The 13655-nt window shown below is 39.9% G+C and overlaps 1 protein-coding gene across 8 annotated transcripts in view; it reads right to left on the reverse strand.

The window, feature by feature from the left end:
• The window catches only part of LOC110851116 (homeobox protein cut), a 124589-nt gene that overhangs the window by 20504 nt on the left and 90430 nt on the right, over positions 1-13655 (reverse strand). For all 8 annotated transcript variants that reach the window (XM_035852703.1, XM_035852704.1, XM_035852700.1 and 5 more), the window contains 2 exons: positions 3445-3600; positions 1294-1558 (listed from right to left, as the gene is read on the reverse strand). In XM_035852703.1, the coding sequence (XP_035708596.1) occupies positions 1294-1558; positions 3445-3600 (421 nt within the window). The remainder of the gene's footprint in view (positions 1-1293; positions 1559-3444; positions 3601-13655) is intronic.

The raw sequence follows: 13655 nt of genomic DNA on the forward strand, positions 1-13655 counted from the left end.
TTTTTACTGACCACCACTACGGACGGACAGATAATACCATAGACTCTTTAACAGTGCTGTATTGGTGGAACGCTGAAAATGACGATGGTGTGGCATTTAATGGATGAAGGAACCCGATTGAATAGGATTATGAAACAACAAAAGTGTACCGCAGAGAGCAGCGAGTGATTGGTACAATAATGGAACAATGGGCGAGAGGAACATAGTCAAGGTATTTGTGGTGGAAAATTCTATTAAATAAATAAAAGTATCGACTTGAATATTGGGAATAAAAAAAGGACTATTCGAACGCATGAAAATACAAAAGGATGGTAAATCACCATCACCACCACCACGCCAACGACATGGCATAGCCCATCATCCCCCAACAACGTCCATGCATGGTTGGACGCGATGACCAACCCAACCAACAAGCTACAAAACTAATCGAAGCCATAATAATGCCGTCGTTCGTCTATGTATTCAGATGAATGAGCATCAGCGATGATGATTATTAGCGTATGTGCTCGCATTGGTTGTTGAAAGTTTGTGTTCTTTTCAAGTTTGGTTGGTTTTGAGCCATGTTAATATTCACAACCACCCCGAGCACTGCCAAATAAGGGGGGAACAGAAAACTAATAACAATAACAATAATAACAGTGTTCTCAAAGTCTTCAAAGCTGGACATCCAACATTGCTCATTTGACAAGCTCAAGTGCTCATAACTCATTGAGGATGATGATATGTAAATAAACTAACAATTCGACTTGAAGGAAGTTGATCATTCGCATTGTCTCTCTCGCCTCATGGAATGGAATGGATGTACGCAAATATGCATCGTGAGCATTAAGGCAACAGTTGCAGTTGCTGCTCCTCTTGTGCATTTTTATATATTTGCACACCTACCACTTTTACTTACAGCAGTAGTAGGAGTGCAAGTTAGTTAGAAGTAGTGGTGGGGGTGGATGGTGGTGGTGGAGATGAGCAAAAAATGCATAGGTGCCAGAGTCCACATGCGTTTGATAACATGCGTTAATTGCATTAATGTCCTAAATCCTAAGAAGCAAGGAGCTCTCTTCTACTTCTTCTGTGGAGAAGAATGGTTGGAGGCAAGGTGTGTAAACATGATGGTTAGTTGATCGATGGAGCAAATTGAATTAAATTAAATGATGTGCATGAAGTTTGTGTAATTGTGTAAAGTGTGAGTGGTCGATTATGTATGCTACGAAACAACAAGGAGAATAAGAGATGACTCGTATGAAATAGGTGAGTATCGAAAGGAGTGTGAGGATTTTTGTGAGGGTGAGATCTTACTTGGTCTCTTGTTGTTGTCTTTGGTATCTTTGGAATCGACTCCGTTGATTGATGGGTCGTTGAGGGGTGAGCCTTTCATTAACATGAGCTCTCGTTTTAATTCGTCGTAATCTCTTTGGGAATCCAGCCGAGCTTCCAGTCTCGATATCAAGTCCTGCTTCTGCTCCAACTGATCCTCCAACAGCCGAATTTTTGTGGCACTACTCTCACGCATCTGGTTCAGCGAGGACTGAAGCCTTTGAACATTTTCTATTAAACTGGAAATCTGGAAAAACAAAAGACACGATCAATATGTGTATAGTTTTTGATTAATAGTGCAAAAAAATGAGAGACCAACATCCTGATCACGCAATAATTATTTATTATTTTTGCATACTAAATTCGTCGCAAAATAGGGATATCATTCAGATATTGGTAACATAACAAGATGAGAATGAGTCAAGTGAGCGAATGGTAAATTATTGGCCCAACACATAGTCAGTCAGCTTATAAACCGCAAATTCCATGTCATCTACCTTGGTTTGGCAAGTAAGTAAATTTTCATGAAGCCCAATTCTCAACTCTCTAATGGAACTGTTGACCATGAGACAAGTAAGCAGTTTTGAATTGGATTTTGATTCATTGCTCAGATTTCATAAAGTGGTGGCATGCATGTTTTCTTGATTTCTGATTAAACGCGCGCCTATGCATGCAACACATGTATGTAGAATGTACATATGCACATGTAGCACTTACATAGTCGTAGTAAATATGATGATGACTTGGCCTGAGAGAGAACCGAGATTTGTAAAGTGCAGCAAATCAAGCAGAATAAATCTAATAATTTACGACCCCTTATGGTTACTGACAATCGAAATAAATCAAAAAGACTCTGACTGGATGGAATTCATTGCATCGATGAGAGAACAAGTAAGTAGAGGACGAGAATCGATTAACCGTTCTTTGCTGTTATTATCATGGATGAGCCATTAATATGAGAGCATCTATCTTGACGACGACGATGATGCCACGATGGTCCTGGTGATGAAACTCATACTTATAACACCACGCAAAGTACTGCTTGTGGGGGACGGACAATTTCATAATCGGGGACGAATGACAATAATCACACACAGCAGAAGCGTTGTTGGTTGTGGATTTATGTGGAGAAAATCAAGAAGAATTTACGTATCGCACAATCACCACCACCACGACGACCACGACTACCTCCGCGCCCCATAAAGCAGAGATTTTCTTTGTGGCAATCCTTATTTGTTGCAACGATTTTCGGATTTGGGATGAAGGAGAGATAGATTTTGGGGAGAGACTACAGACGGTTGACGATGGTGGTGGTGGTGGTGGTGGTGTGGTTGGGTTGGTATTAATCAAGGATTGCTGTGTTATGTGGCCGTAAATGTAAAGAGGATGAGAATTATTGGTAAAAAACTCCCATGTCAAAGTAGAGATAGAGAGAGAGAGAGTTGAGCTGGAGAGAGAGAAGGCGGACAACAGATGCATGGAAATGGCCAATTAAGACGGCGGGGGGTTACCCTGAGTATGAGTTACTCCCTCACTTATGCCCATGAGGTCACGTCTTGGGTCAAGCTCAACCACAATCCATCCACACTTTCCAGGCCTTTTGTAATTTATGCAGCTCAAAATGTGCTCCGACCAACTTCTCTTCTCTTAAGGCCCATCAATCCCAGCGTGAAGCTATTAAACTTCTTCTATCCATATGTCCAATACCTTTTTTCTCCAGATATTAAATCAATGTCCGAGATGTCATAACTCAACTCTTTCCTATATGTGCTCACTCTTCTCCGTGCATAATCCCGTTTCTCCGCAGGACCCCAGAAGAAGGAGATGGGAGAAGACCCACATCACTACCGACCGACCCCAAAAACTTGTCTTCCTCCAGTTTTTCAAAATTATTTAATATGCAGTCAACTTTTCTCAAAATCCAATTGTGACACGTCGACCAAACCCAATTATTATTGTTATATGGTCATCTTCTACACATGCAAATAAGTATGTGTAAAATGCTCAATCATTCCGGATTCATCTTGATATCTACTCGTTCAATTACACCCAAGTGCAGATTACAAAACGTCTCTTTGACGACACGGAGGATCAAGCTCGACGCAAATTACTTGACTTATCTGTTCTGCTCACCTCTTTGTCTTTGGCCGCGAGTTCATGCTGAGAAGAGATGAGACTGTCCTCTTGGTCTGGTGGTGGAGGCGCCATTGCTGCTGCGCCCGAGGAGCCACTCTGCGTCGCCAATTTTTCCTTCAACGATGTCACCTCCTTCTCAGCCAGCGTTGCTCTCTGCAAATAACAAATCATCGAGTCCAATCAACATCTCTTTCTCTATTTGAATACATTAACCCAATTTTCACCACGTCTAGTTGCTACTTATTTTAGTTGCTAGATGATTAAGCTGTGGTTGGTCTGGTCACTTTAGGTACCAGAGGAGACTACCTACCTCCAAAGGCACACACGCTCGTCAACTCTCGGCGCAATCTATCAATTGTCTCATTGCATTCTAACCATGTTCATTATTTACGATTGCGGCTAATAATGAAATTCAGAAACAAGTACTCAATTGTTGCTCCCAGCCAACATAACTCGGCTGGTTCGGCATGTACGCATTTGTAAAAAAAATTGGCCCGGTGATCCTCTCGATGAACAACGCAATGTGGTGGTGCTTAGCTCAACACTATTAATTATTATTAGCCTATAAATTAAAATGTTTTCAGTTTCCGCTAATTCGAAGCTAATGCTAAAAGCCTCCTGTCGTCCCTTCACACACACGGCGGCGGTTTGGATAAGGAGAAGAAGACAACAAGTTTTGCAACAATTTCATACACATGCCATTTAACCAGGCAACGGCTACGGCACGTTGCCTACGTGCACTTAATATTATGCAAAACTTACTTAAAGAACGGATACAAGATTAAACGGATATAAGTTCTTTTGATTCCATGTTCCCTAGCGCATTGTTGCTGGGAAGTGGGTGATGGGATAATTCCTCCCGCTCACCTCCTCCCCCTCATCTGCTCCCGCTAAACCCCTCCCGATCGCCTCCTCCCGTATACATTTTCCTCCCCGTACCATCTCCTCCCCGCAGATCTCCTCCCGTATACATTTTCCTCCCCGTTGTGTCTCCTCCCCTCCATATTATATTTTGTTACTTTACTATATTTCAAGACGGAGGATTTGGGGCCGTTCAAAGCAAGGTTGCTTGACAACTTTAGTATTACAAAGTATTATGATAAAGTGTCAAGCAACCTTGCGTTCAAAGTGGGTGACATGGTTCTGAGGAAACGTTCACTAATTTGATGCCGGCATCATTAAATGATAAATTCATGCATAGTAACTTTACAATGTCAAAATATGGCATACGAAAAACCTTTTGAAATTTTGGTCTGATTTTGAACTTTTTGGTACCAAAATTCTTACTAAGCTAACTGCTCACTGTAACTGTAAGCAGCTCTTTTCTAAGAAACGTTGGAGATAGTAAAAATATATTAAGTCTATTGGATAAATGGTCGAGTCACAAAAGCAAAAATTATTCTTTAAATAGTTGGTGTCACATGTCCTTTGCAATGACACCAACAACTCCAATAATTCAGGGAAATCGTGGTACAAAAATGCCATGCAATCTAATTACATATAACAAAATTTCAAATATTTCAAAGTAAAAATTCATTTTCTAGCTCAGTCATTCATAGCTAATTGAGCGATAAGGTGTCAAATAATTTTGAATTAATCCCCCTTTTGTTTTATTTTTTGAACTTTGCGAACGATGCGAACTCATAACGAATAGCACCTTTGTAGATGATTCAATAATATTCTCAATTATTCTCAAAGATTTATAAAAATCCCCAAAACCATGTCACCGGGGAGGAAAATGTATACGGGAGTAAATCAGCGGGGAGTAGATGGTACGGGGAGGAAAATGTATACGGGCGGAGACGAGCGGGAGGGGTTTAGCGGGAGAAGATGAGGGGGAGGAGATGAGCGGGAGGAATTATCCTCCAATCTGGGAAGTGAGCAAAATATTCGATAACACAATATGCAAGTGGTGGTGAGAAATGTTGAAAGTATTCACGTCTACTTTATAACAACTTGCAAATTTCTATGAAAAAAAATCCTGGTTACAATTTTTTTTACAAAATTACAATTCAGGTTTGCCTTATAAACTTTATAAATAGGCTGAATTTTTCATGGAGATTTTTGCAAAATTTTACATTAAATTAAGCAAGTAGCCGTACAACGTTTACACGAAATTTCATGTGAATTGCCTTCGCATCCTACGGAGGATCCATCCGTGACCATGACTCACCCCAAGCAAACCTCCACTAATTGAAGACGCTTTAACATTCTTAATGGGCATCAACAAAGCACTTAACTCTTTTCTTTCACTTTGAAAGCGAGTTTCGTTTATTGGGCGATAGTATTTTTTCCGAATCATTTTCCGGCAAGTAAAGTAAAGCACAAAGACGGACGCCTAGAAGATTGGAGTAAAGTAAAGTGCACAATATCGTATATATTCGTGGTGGTAACAGTTATTACTTAGGGTTGAAATTCACACTGGTACATTTATATCTACGCACCACATCCCACGCTCACTCGAGTTTGAAATCGCAAGAAAGAAAAAGAGGAATAAGTTAACAATCAATCCCACCCGATAGATAGGTAGATATGTATACGAACGATATGCCGTCGTGTGTTTGACCTCTTGTTTTCATGCTCTCTGATCACCCAAGAAATCAGTATCAACCATCCTCCTCATCGTGGTTGGTAATAATATGTGCACCCATAATATGTATGTACTTATTCCTCAATCCTCGGCATGGCATCCGATCTGACACAAGGTGCATTTTTTGAGTCATAATTGCGCAATTACACCTCCGTCAGTAATAATTTATACTTGAGTGCATACAAATTAAAATTTAGAATACTCTTCTGCGCTGCTGGTGGTAGGATAATACGAATCACGATGAACTCTCTAAATAAACGGAAGTGCAGCGGGACTAGGAATTCGTGAAATGACGCGGTAGACGTTTTTATGTCGATGTGGAACTTCCGAACGAGTAATTATTACGAGTTGATGGACAAGAAAGTTTTTCTTAAAAAACGGCAAAATCATGTCTATAATAAATTAATACTAATTGCTGCAGTAATATTTTGTCTTGGACCTGCAGCCATCTGACTTAACTGTGGTCAAGAGATGAGGATGATGCGCGGACACGTTGTCCACAAACAAGTTCCTGTCTTCTCACGTAAATGCGAGAGGAATCTCATCGTCGTCGTCTTACTAAAGTGGTGGATCAATGAAGGAAAGGGAACGTGGTGATGGTGGTTGGTCGTCGTCGTTCCTGTTGTCGGAGAGCTGGACTAATATGAGGAGTTTACGAGGTTAGGCTAATCCAGGACGAGATCTTGCAAGACGTTATTATTGTTTGGCTCCCATTGAGGCCGAGTATATTGGGACACGATTGAGACAAAGATAGCGTATTAGAAGAGAGTAAGAGAAGATATGACACAGAGCTGCTGCCTGCCTGTCCGAGAAAACAATAAAAATGAAGATGGAACTGCAACTTTGGTTAAAAGTCTGGAGTCTTTTATGACCCCATAAAAATTTATAGCTTTTCGATAGAAAAGGTCATTTTGTGGTCCATAAGGTAGAGTAAAATGACGGGAATAGAACCAAGGTGTGAGACTGGGCAGCATACAAATTACGTTGTCTGACGATGAGACTCACTCGTAATATGAATATGCCCATATAAAAATCCCCATGATGATTGTGACCACACCGCTCTCTCTCAAATGTGTTATTACCATGTGATCTTCTCCTCCCAGAGAGACAAGATCCTGCTTGGTGTGGATATGTCCAAAGGAAACCTTAATCTGGCCATTATGCTTCCCTCTCCTCTCTGATTTGGCTGGCTGGGATCATGATAAATAGATTATTATTGAGGGGTCATCAACGATTCCCGAAGATTACGTCAACCACCACGGCAGTCACCTTTTTACACAATCAATCTCCACAAAGAGTGCCACAAAGAGTGGTCTCTATTACTCAACATTTCTTCCCAGCAGCCGGATCGCTCACCATTCAACGTGCTACTCTCGGCATCCTATTTCTCATCCCCCACTACTTGTGTAACTAACCAAAAGTTGAGACTGCTGCTGCTTTTGCTTTCTTCACTATTTGCTCAACACCGAACGAACCACACATTTTATTCTTCGACATACTCCTACAACTCCCCTGAGCAAGGTACTCTCTGTCCGTCCGATTTTTCTCAATCCTACCAAATTACTTGTGTAGCACAAATCCCTTGTGTGAAAGCACGGTGCATACACAGCCCAGACGGACTTGCATTGCATCTCTCCCCCGCATTTGTATGTATCATTCATTAAACTTTAATACCAAACCGCACGGTCAAGCTGCGTATGTACATACTGGATGATTTTTGCTCCTTTTACGGTTCACAACTTTCCTTTGTCTAGTCTCCAGCAGGAGCAGGATCAACAAATGAAACATCAATAATGACATTACAAACTTCCAACTATTGTGATATCACACAGAACAACAATGCTCTCTCTCACTCGCTGCTGGACTGGACGAAGGAGTTGTTTAGGAGTGGAATTCATCTACCACAAGTACATGACTGCTGGTCACCAAAAAATAATAACAATAATAATAATAACAACACAACAAAAACTCTTGCGCGACACAACCAGCCCAACTTTTCTACTCGTCGTGATATGACGGTCATAACACACGTTTTGCCGAAAAAGTCGATCTCTAAAGATCAAAATCAGTTTTCATATTCATAAATTCATAACAGAGAATGTAGCCGATTGGATTTTTTTGTCGTGATGAATCCATCCGTGGGGTCTACTACACATGATCAGACCTGGATGACGGTGACTGGTCTCTTCTTTCGACATATGTCCGTACTACGTACGTATGTATGTATGCATCTAGTTTACAACAAAGTGACAGTCAATTACGACGAACACAAGCTGGCGGCTGGCAAAAGCGATACATAATCAAACTTTTGTCAATGATGCCGTCCCTGTCAAAACTTTATAAGTGGGCGATTTTTTCACGTTGTGCAGCCAGATTTGAAGAAGATCAAATTGTAAATTGTGGACTAAACCATGCACCAGGACCAGTTTGTCAATACTGTGGATCGTTTAATGCATGACGGAGCTTGGACGAAGCACCAGCAAATCAAAAGTTATATAATAATGTCTCAAGTCATTTCTTCCTCTGTGCGCAATAATCTTGTCCAATCTTATCAATAACTTGTCTCGTGTACGGATGAACAAGAATGCGATATAGCGAGTGGTTGATCAACTTTTGGATAAATGATGTTGGATGGATTTGAATTTTATTGCTAATGGTTCTGATGGATCACTTTTGCAATTGACATAATTTATAACACCTCCTTCACCGAGAGACCAACCACTACCACATACAGAGCCAGACTATGATGCATACTCTGCCTGAATGATATTCCTAAACGTATTTACGAAACAAGTATACAATTAGCTAATTATTCTGGTTATAATTTTTTTAATCGCCGCACAAATGTCACTCTTTACTTGGTTTTATCGACCAGTAAATATTCTAGGGATAAATATCCTGCAATTCATTTACATTTTATGCCATTTAAATTTTGTTGATTTTGACAATCATACATACCTAATAAAATTATAGAGCTGGAGGCTCGCCATTGCCTAGAGCACTAATTCCTTCCTCTCTACAGACCGACCCCGACTGACCAACTAGCTAACTAACCAACCAACTTTACCACTTTTACTGAATAATATTATATTCAGACATCACTCAATCACTGATTTGATCGAAGCCTGATTTATTAATTATGCCGTCCAACCATTCTTCATCTGCATATGGATGAGTACGACGAAAGTGGATGATGAGTCAGTCCCGTGTGATTATTATGCACATAGACTTTTTTCTATTCGACATTCTTTTCTTCGTATCAGTTACTAATTCTTTTGATTTTGTGGAACGATTGTGGTTCTAATAAATATCTCGTGTTTTCTGAGACTCTAGAATCGACGACGAATACGACGACGACGACTCACCCCCACATCAAACCAGATTGACTTGCTCGTTTTTGTATAATTATTGGAATTCCCATCACCATAAATTTCTGGTCTATAGTGCCATTCGATGTGAGTCTTTTAATTGAATGACTAGTAGGCTCAGGTTTCAATAAATGTATGTGCGCGTACTGACCGTAACGTAATCCTGCATGATTATTCACCACCACCAAGTACATGTACAAGACATATGAATGTACAAGACAATTTCATAAGGCTATGCTCCTACTGCACGTATTTATGAATGCATGGGAACTTTACGAACAAAATTCTGATCATTACCAGAAATAATAATAATAATAATAAGCATACGCAGGTAGATGGAAGGAATAAGCAGAAAACCACCTTGTCCTATAGTGACATGAATCCAGACGAATTTTAAGTCGTGCATGCGACGACTTATTTCACAAAAAGAACTTTACCTCAGGGACATTGAATACTAAATATCTCGCAATGAGAAAAGTTGCGACTCTTACGATTAAGGTAATAATAAATGTCACGTAGGTAAAAAAAGGGTTCGGTTCGTTTAGTCGTTCGTTGAAACTATTAGTTATTCAAAGATTCTCATTTTGATACCGGGTTGGAACAAAATTTCGAATAATCTTTGTGAGCATCGACATCATTCAAAATGAGAAAAGAAAGGAATCGAGTCACCACCCACTAAGTGACCCCCTCCTGTTCATCAAGGAGGAGTTGGTTGATTGACACTTTGACACTATGGCCGTTCCAGCCAACTACATAAGGCCATTGTAAAAATGTATTGGACGATACGCACCAACATAAAAAAATAGATTATAGGAAAATTCCTAAACACCAACCCGTTGTTACCCTCATCCATGTTTGAAACTTTTGATTTTTATAATTCTTTGACTAAAAATTACCCCAAGCGATACATAATTTAAAATCTTTCACATCTCTTCCAGCCGTCAATCTCCCAAAACCAAATCATGAGCCAAACCATGTACATACATAGTTGTTCACATTTATGAGAGAATTACCATCAAATTGCTTGTTTTAAATCTACCTTGTGTGGGTAATATTCCCACATGGACAGAAAAGGAAGTGATGACGACGAAAACATTTAAACATCCATTTTTTCCCTTGTGGAAGCAACAAGCTGCTGCTGTTTATCTATCAAGAAAAGAAGGCGACGAAGAAGTATCAATAGCTTATTTGGAGAGAGAGAGAGAGGGAAGGAACCACAAGTGTCATCCTGTAATTGAATGAGAAGAAGCCTAAGTGGGAGCAAGATGAGTTTGCATTGGAATTAGGGAGGAGGAAGAAGACGAAGAAGAAAAAATATCTGTTGAGCCGAGAGTGGGGACGGATTTGAAGGATCACGTCAATTGTGCATCGTTTTACAACGTTTACATAATTCCTCGTCGTCAGTCAGGCAGTTGAAGGGAAGAAAAATAGGGAGACGATGAAAGACCACAAGTTCAAGACGAGCTCAAAAAGTCAACTCCGAGAAAGACACGTCTTGGATGAATTGGCAGGGTGGTGGTGGTGGTGCTGGTGAGGGGGATGGGGTGCTGATTGCGAGAGAAAGTCAAGTCAACCCAGGAAAGACAGCTATTCAATCTTGTTTCCATCAATCCAACCGTCAAAAACGTTAAATACGAAACACATTTTCAGCCCTCATTGCTGTAATTTTGGTCTAAATCGAGCCAATTACTAAGATCCAGAAAGAAATGAGATCACACAAATAATCATACAACCTACCGTAACGGTAGGTATGTAAAGAATGGGATTTTTTCATTTTGCCCCGTCCCTTTAAAAACCTCTCCATTCATGCATGCACGCATAATATTTATCAGCTTGTACTTTCATCCCATTGAATTCACCATCTTCTAGGAAATTCGTTCCCATAATCATGCAAGGCATAAGACAAGCCGACGACAACAACAACAAGGACAACCAGCCAACCACCATTGTTCTTTCAAGAATCGCAACATCTTTTCTCCCATGTAGTCGACTTTGCACGAGCAAAATCTCTACCCTGCTTCTTTCTCTCTGCCTGCATAATAATATTACAGGGAAGGAAGGAATGGCCGTCAAGCAAGATCCCATTTTGCAGCATGTGTGCGAAAATCGATTTTGCTACGGACTTTACTTCTAGCCTTACGTTTAAGAGGGTGAGGAGGCCTTGCACTTGTAAATTTTTCAGTGCAAATGACCCACCCTGATTGAAAAAATGTGCATATATTGTAAAGGATTTATACATTTTTGAATGTCAAGTGCTATCTATCCTTGGACCGAGCAGTGCTGACGTCTTTTAAATAAAATCGTTATTGGTAATAAAAATTGGATAAATGGATGGAATTCTATTTATCCTCCTCTCAAATAATAAATCACATCACTCCCCGATGGATTTACTAATGATACCTGGCTGACGCTGGTTGAGGATTATCCGATAAATTGATATGTGTCCATTGTACGTACAATTTTAATCATTTGAGCGTGATTTAATTTTCACACGTATTGTATTGAATAGAGGCTTCAAAACGAATGATTGATTTATTTATCTGCGGTTACTAACTCCAGCCATTTGCAAACTTCGACTTATTGCAATAAAAAGTTGGTTTTTACACGGTGGAAATGTGCCGTGGGAGATAAGGGGCAAAAGCTGGCACATAAAAGATAAGTTGACTTTGGCCGACAGAAGGACAGAGAGAGCAAATCAGACACAAGTCAATAATAATAAGTCGACCCACCACAACACAGTACACGCGAGTGGGTGAGAGCCTACTCCTGTCTGCTGCCGAAATTATTATGACAAGTTCAATTTCTAAAGATTAGCACTATCATGAGGTCGGTGGGATTAGGCAAGGTCGATATTTAATAATGTGTCCTAACTACTAGCTCGGGAAATTCGCTTCCTCACCAAAAACTATGATATGCACGTATTTATATATGACATACACTACACAAACAGAGAGCAGAGAGTCCATTTCAAACCCTCTAATCTGCTGACACTGGGATAAAATAAAATGTCAGTGTGGGGAACATTCAAGTCAAAAAATATATTTCTGAAAAACAAAACAGAACAGCGACCGAAATAGACGGCGGAATACATGATGCACAGCCAACTCCCCTCGCAAAATTTAATAATGCTGTATTAATTAATACTTTTAATATCGGTAATCAGTGAATGTCATCGCCATAAATTTGCATATCTACACATTTCAAATCAGCCATGGTAAACTGCGTAATAAAATTTACTACTGTTTGCTCTGATTTATTACTTTTTGACTCATAATTCCCAAGAAAGAGAGGAAACTGAGTAAATTCGCTTTAAATGACAATTTTCCTCTCCATATCTACATCCCTCTCGTCATTCATGCTAGCACAATTGCGTGCAACTTATCAGCATCTCATCTCTCAGCTAGGTATACGTTGCAGCAGGGTATGTATTTACAGCTACGAATTTGATTAATTGAGTTGAATATTCTCTCCAGTTAATTAATTTGAAAAAATTCTCTCGTGTCCGATTCACTCGATATCGAAGTGATCAATAACGCCGTGGTGTGGGGGTGTAGGTACACCTCGATACATACATACACACATGTTACATATCTATGATTCCCATTATTTGAATACAATGCTAGAAATGGATTTGATTTCTGATCCCTCCAACCCATCACTCATCCTTTGAGACACTTTGATTAGCGCAACGCCTATACGACATAGTACGGAATCATTAAATCCATACCACTCCTTTACCTACGTACGTACGTTGTTGGCTTTATGTTCATACATCAAAAGGTAAAACCGCTGAGAGATAAGTCGATATTCGACATTTGAAATTGACACGTTGTTTGCCTATTATCGGCTCCAAATACTGTTCGTATTGGTTGGCGATTACGTGTTATGGTTGCGTGTGGATTAGTCTCCGTCGTAATCTACCTGAGTGTTCAATACCACCCGAACTACTCACTCATAAATGTACAACTTATAACAATGGTCGTGGATGATGTCGATATTTTTGACCTCCGCTAATCCCATGATTTCCATACAAAGTGGTGGTGCAATCACTAACTCGAAAAATTCCAATCCAATATACGATAATATTCCCAATGCCAGGAGGAGAGGCAGGCATCACCATAAAATTACCAATAATTATTATTATTTAATAGAAAAAAATGTCCTTGATTTTACGAAATATTGAAGAAGAATACACAACGAGGGAAATGAATAGAATGAGAAATGAACAGAGTGAGAAATAGAAAAGTAGG

This window comes from Folsomia candida, unplaced genomic scaffold (assembly GCF_002217175.1).
Source record: "Folsomia candida strain VU population unplaced genomic scaffold, ASM221717v1 Fcan01_Sc006, whole genome shotgun sequence".
In the NCBI taxonomy this organism is placed as follows: Eukaryota; Metazoa; Arthropoda; class Collembola; order Entomobryomorpha; family Isotomidae; genus Folsomia; species Folsomia candida.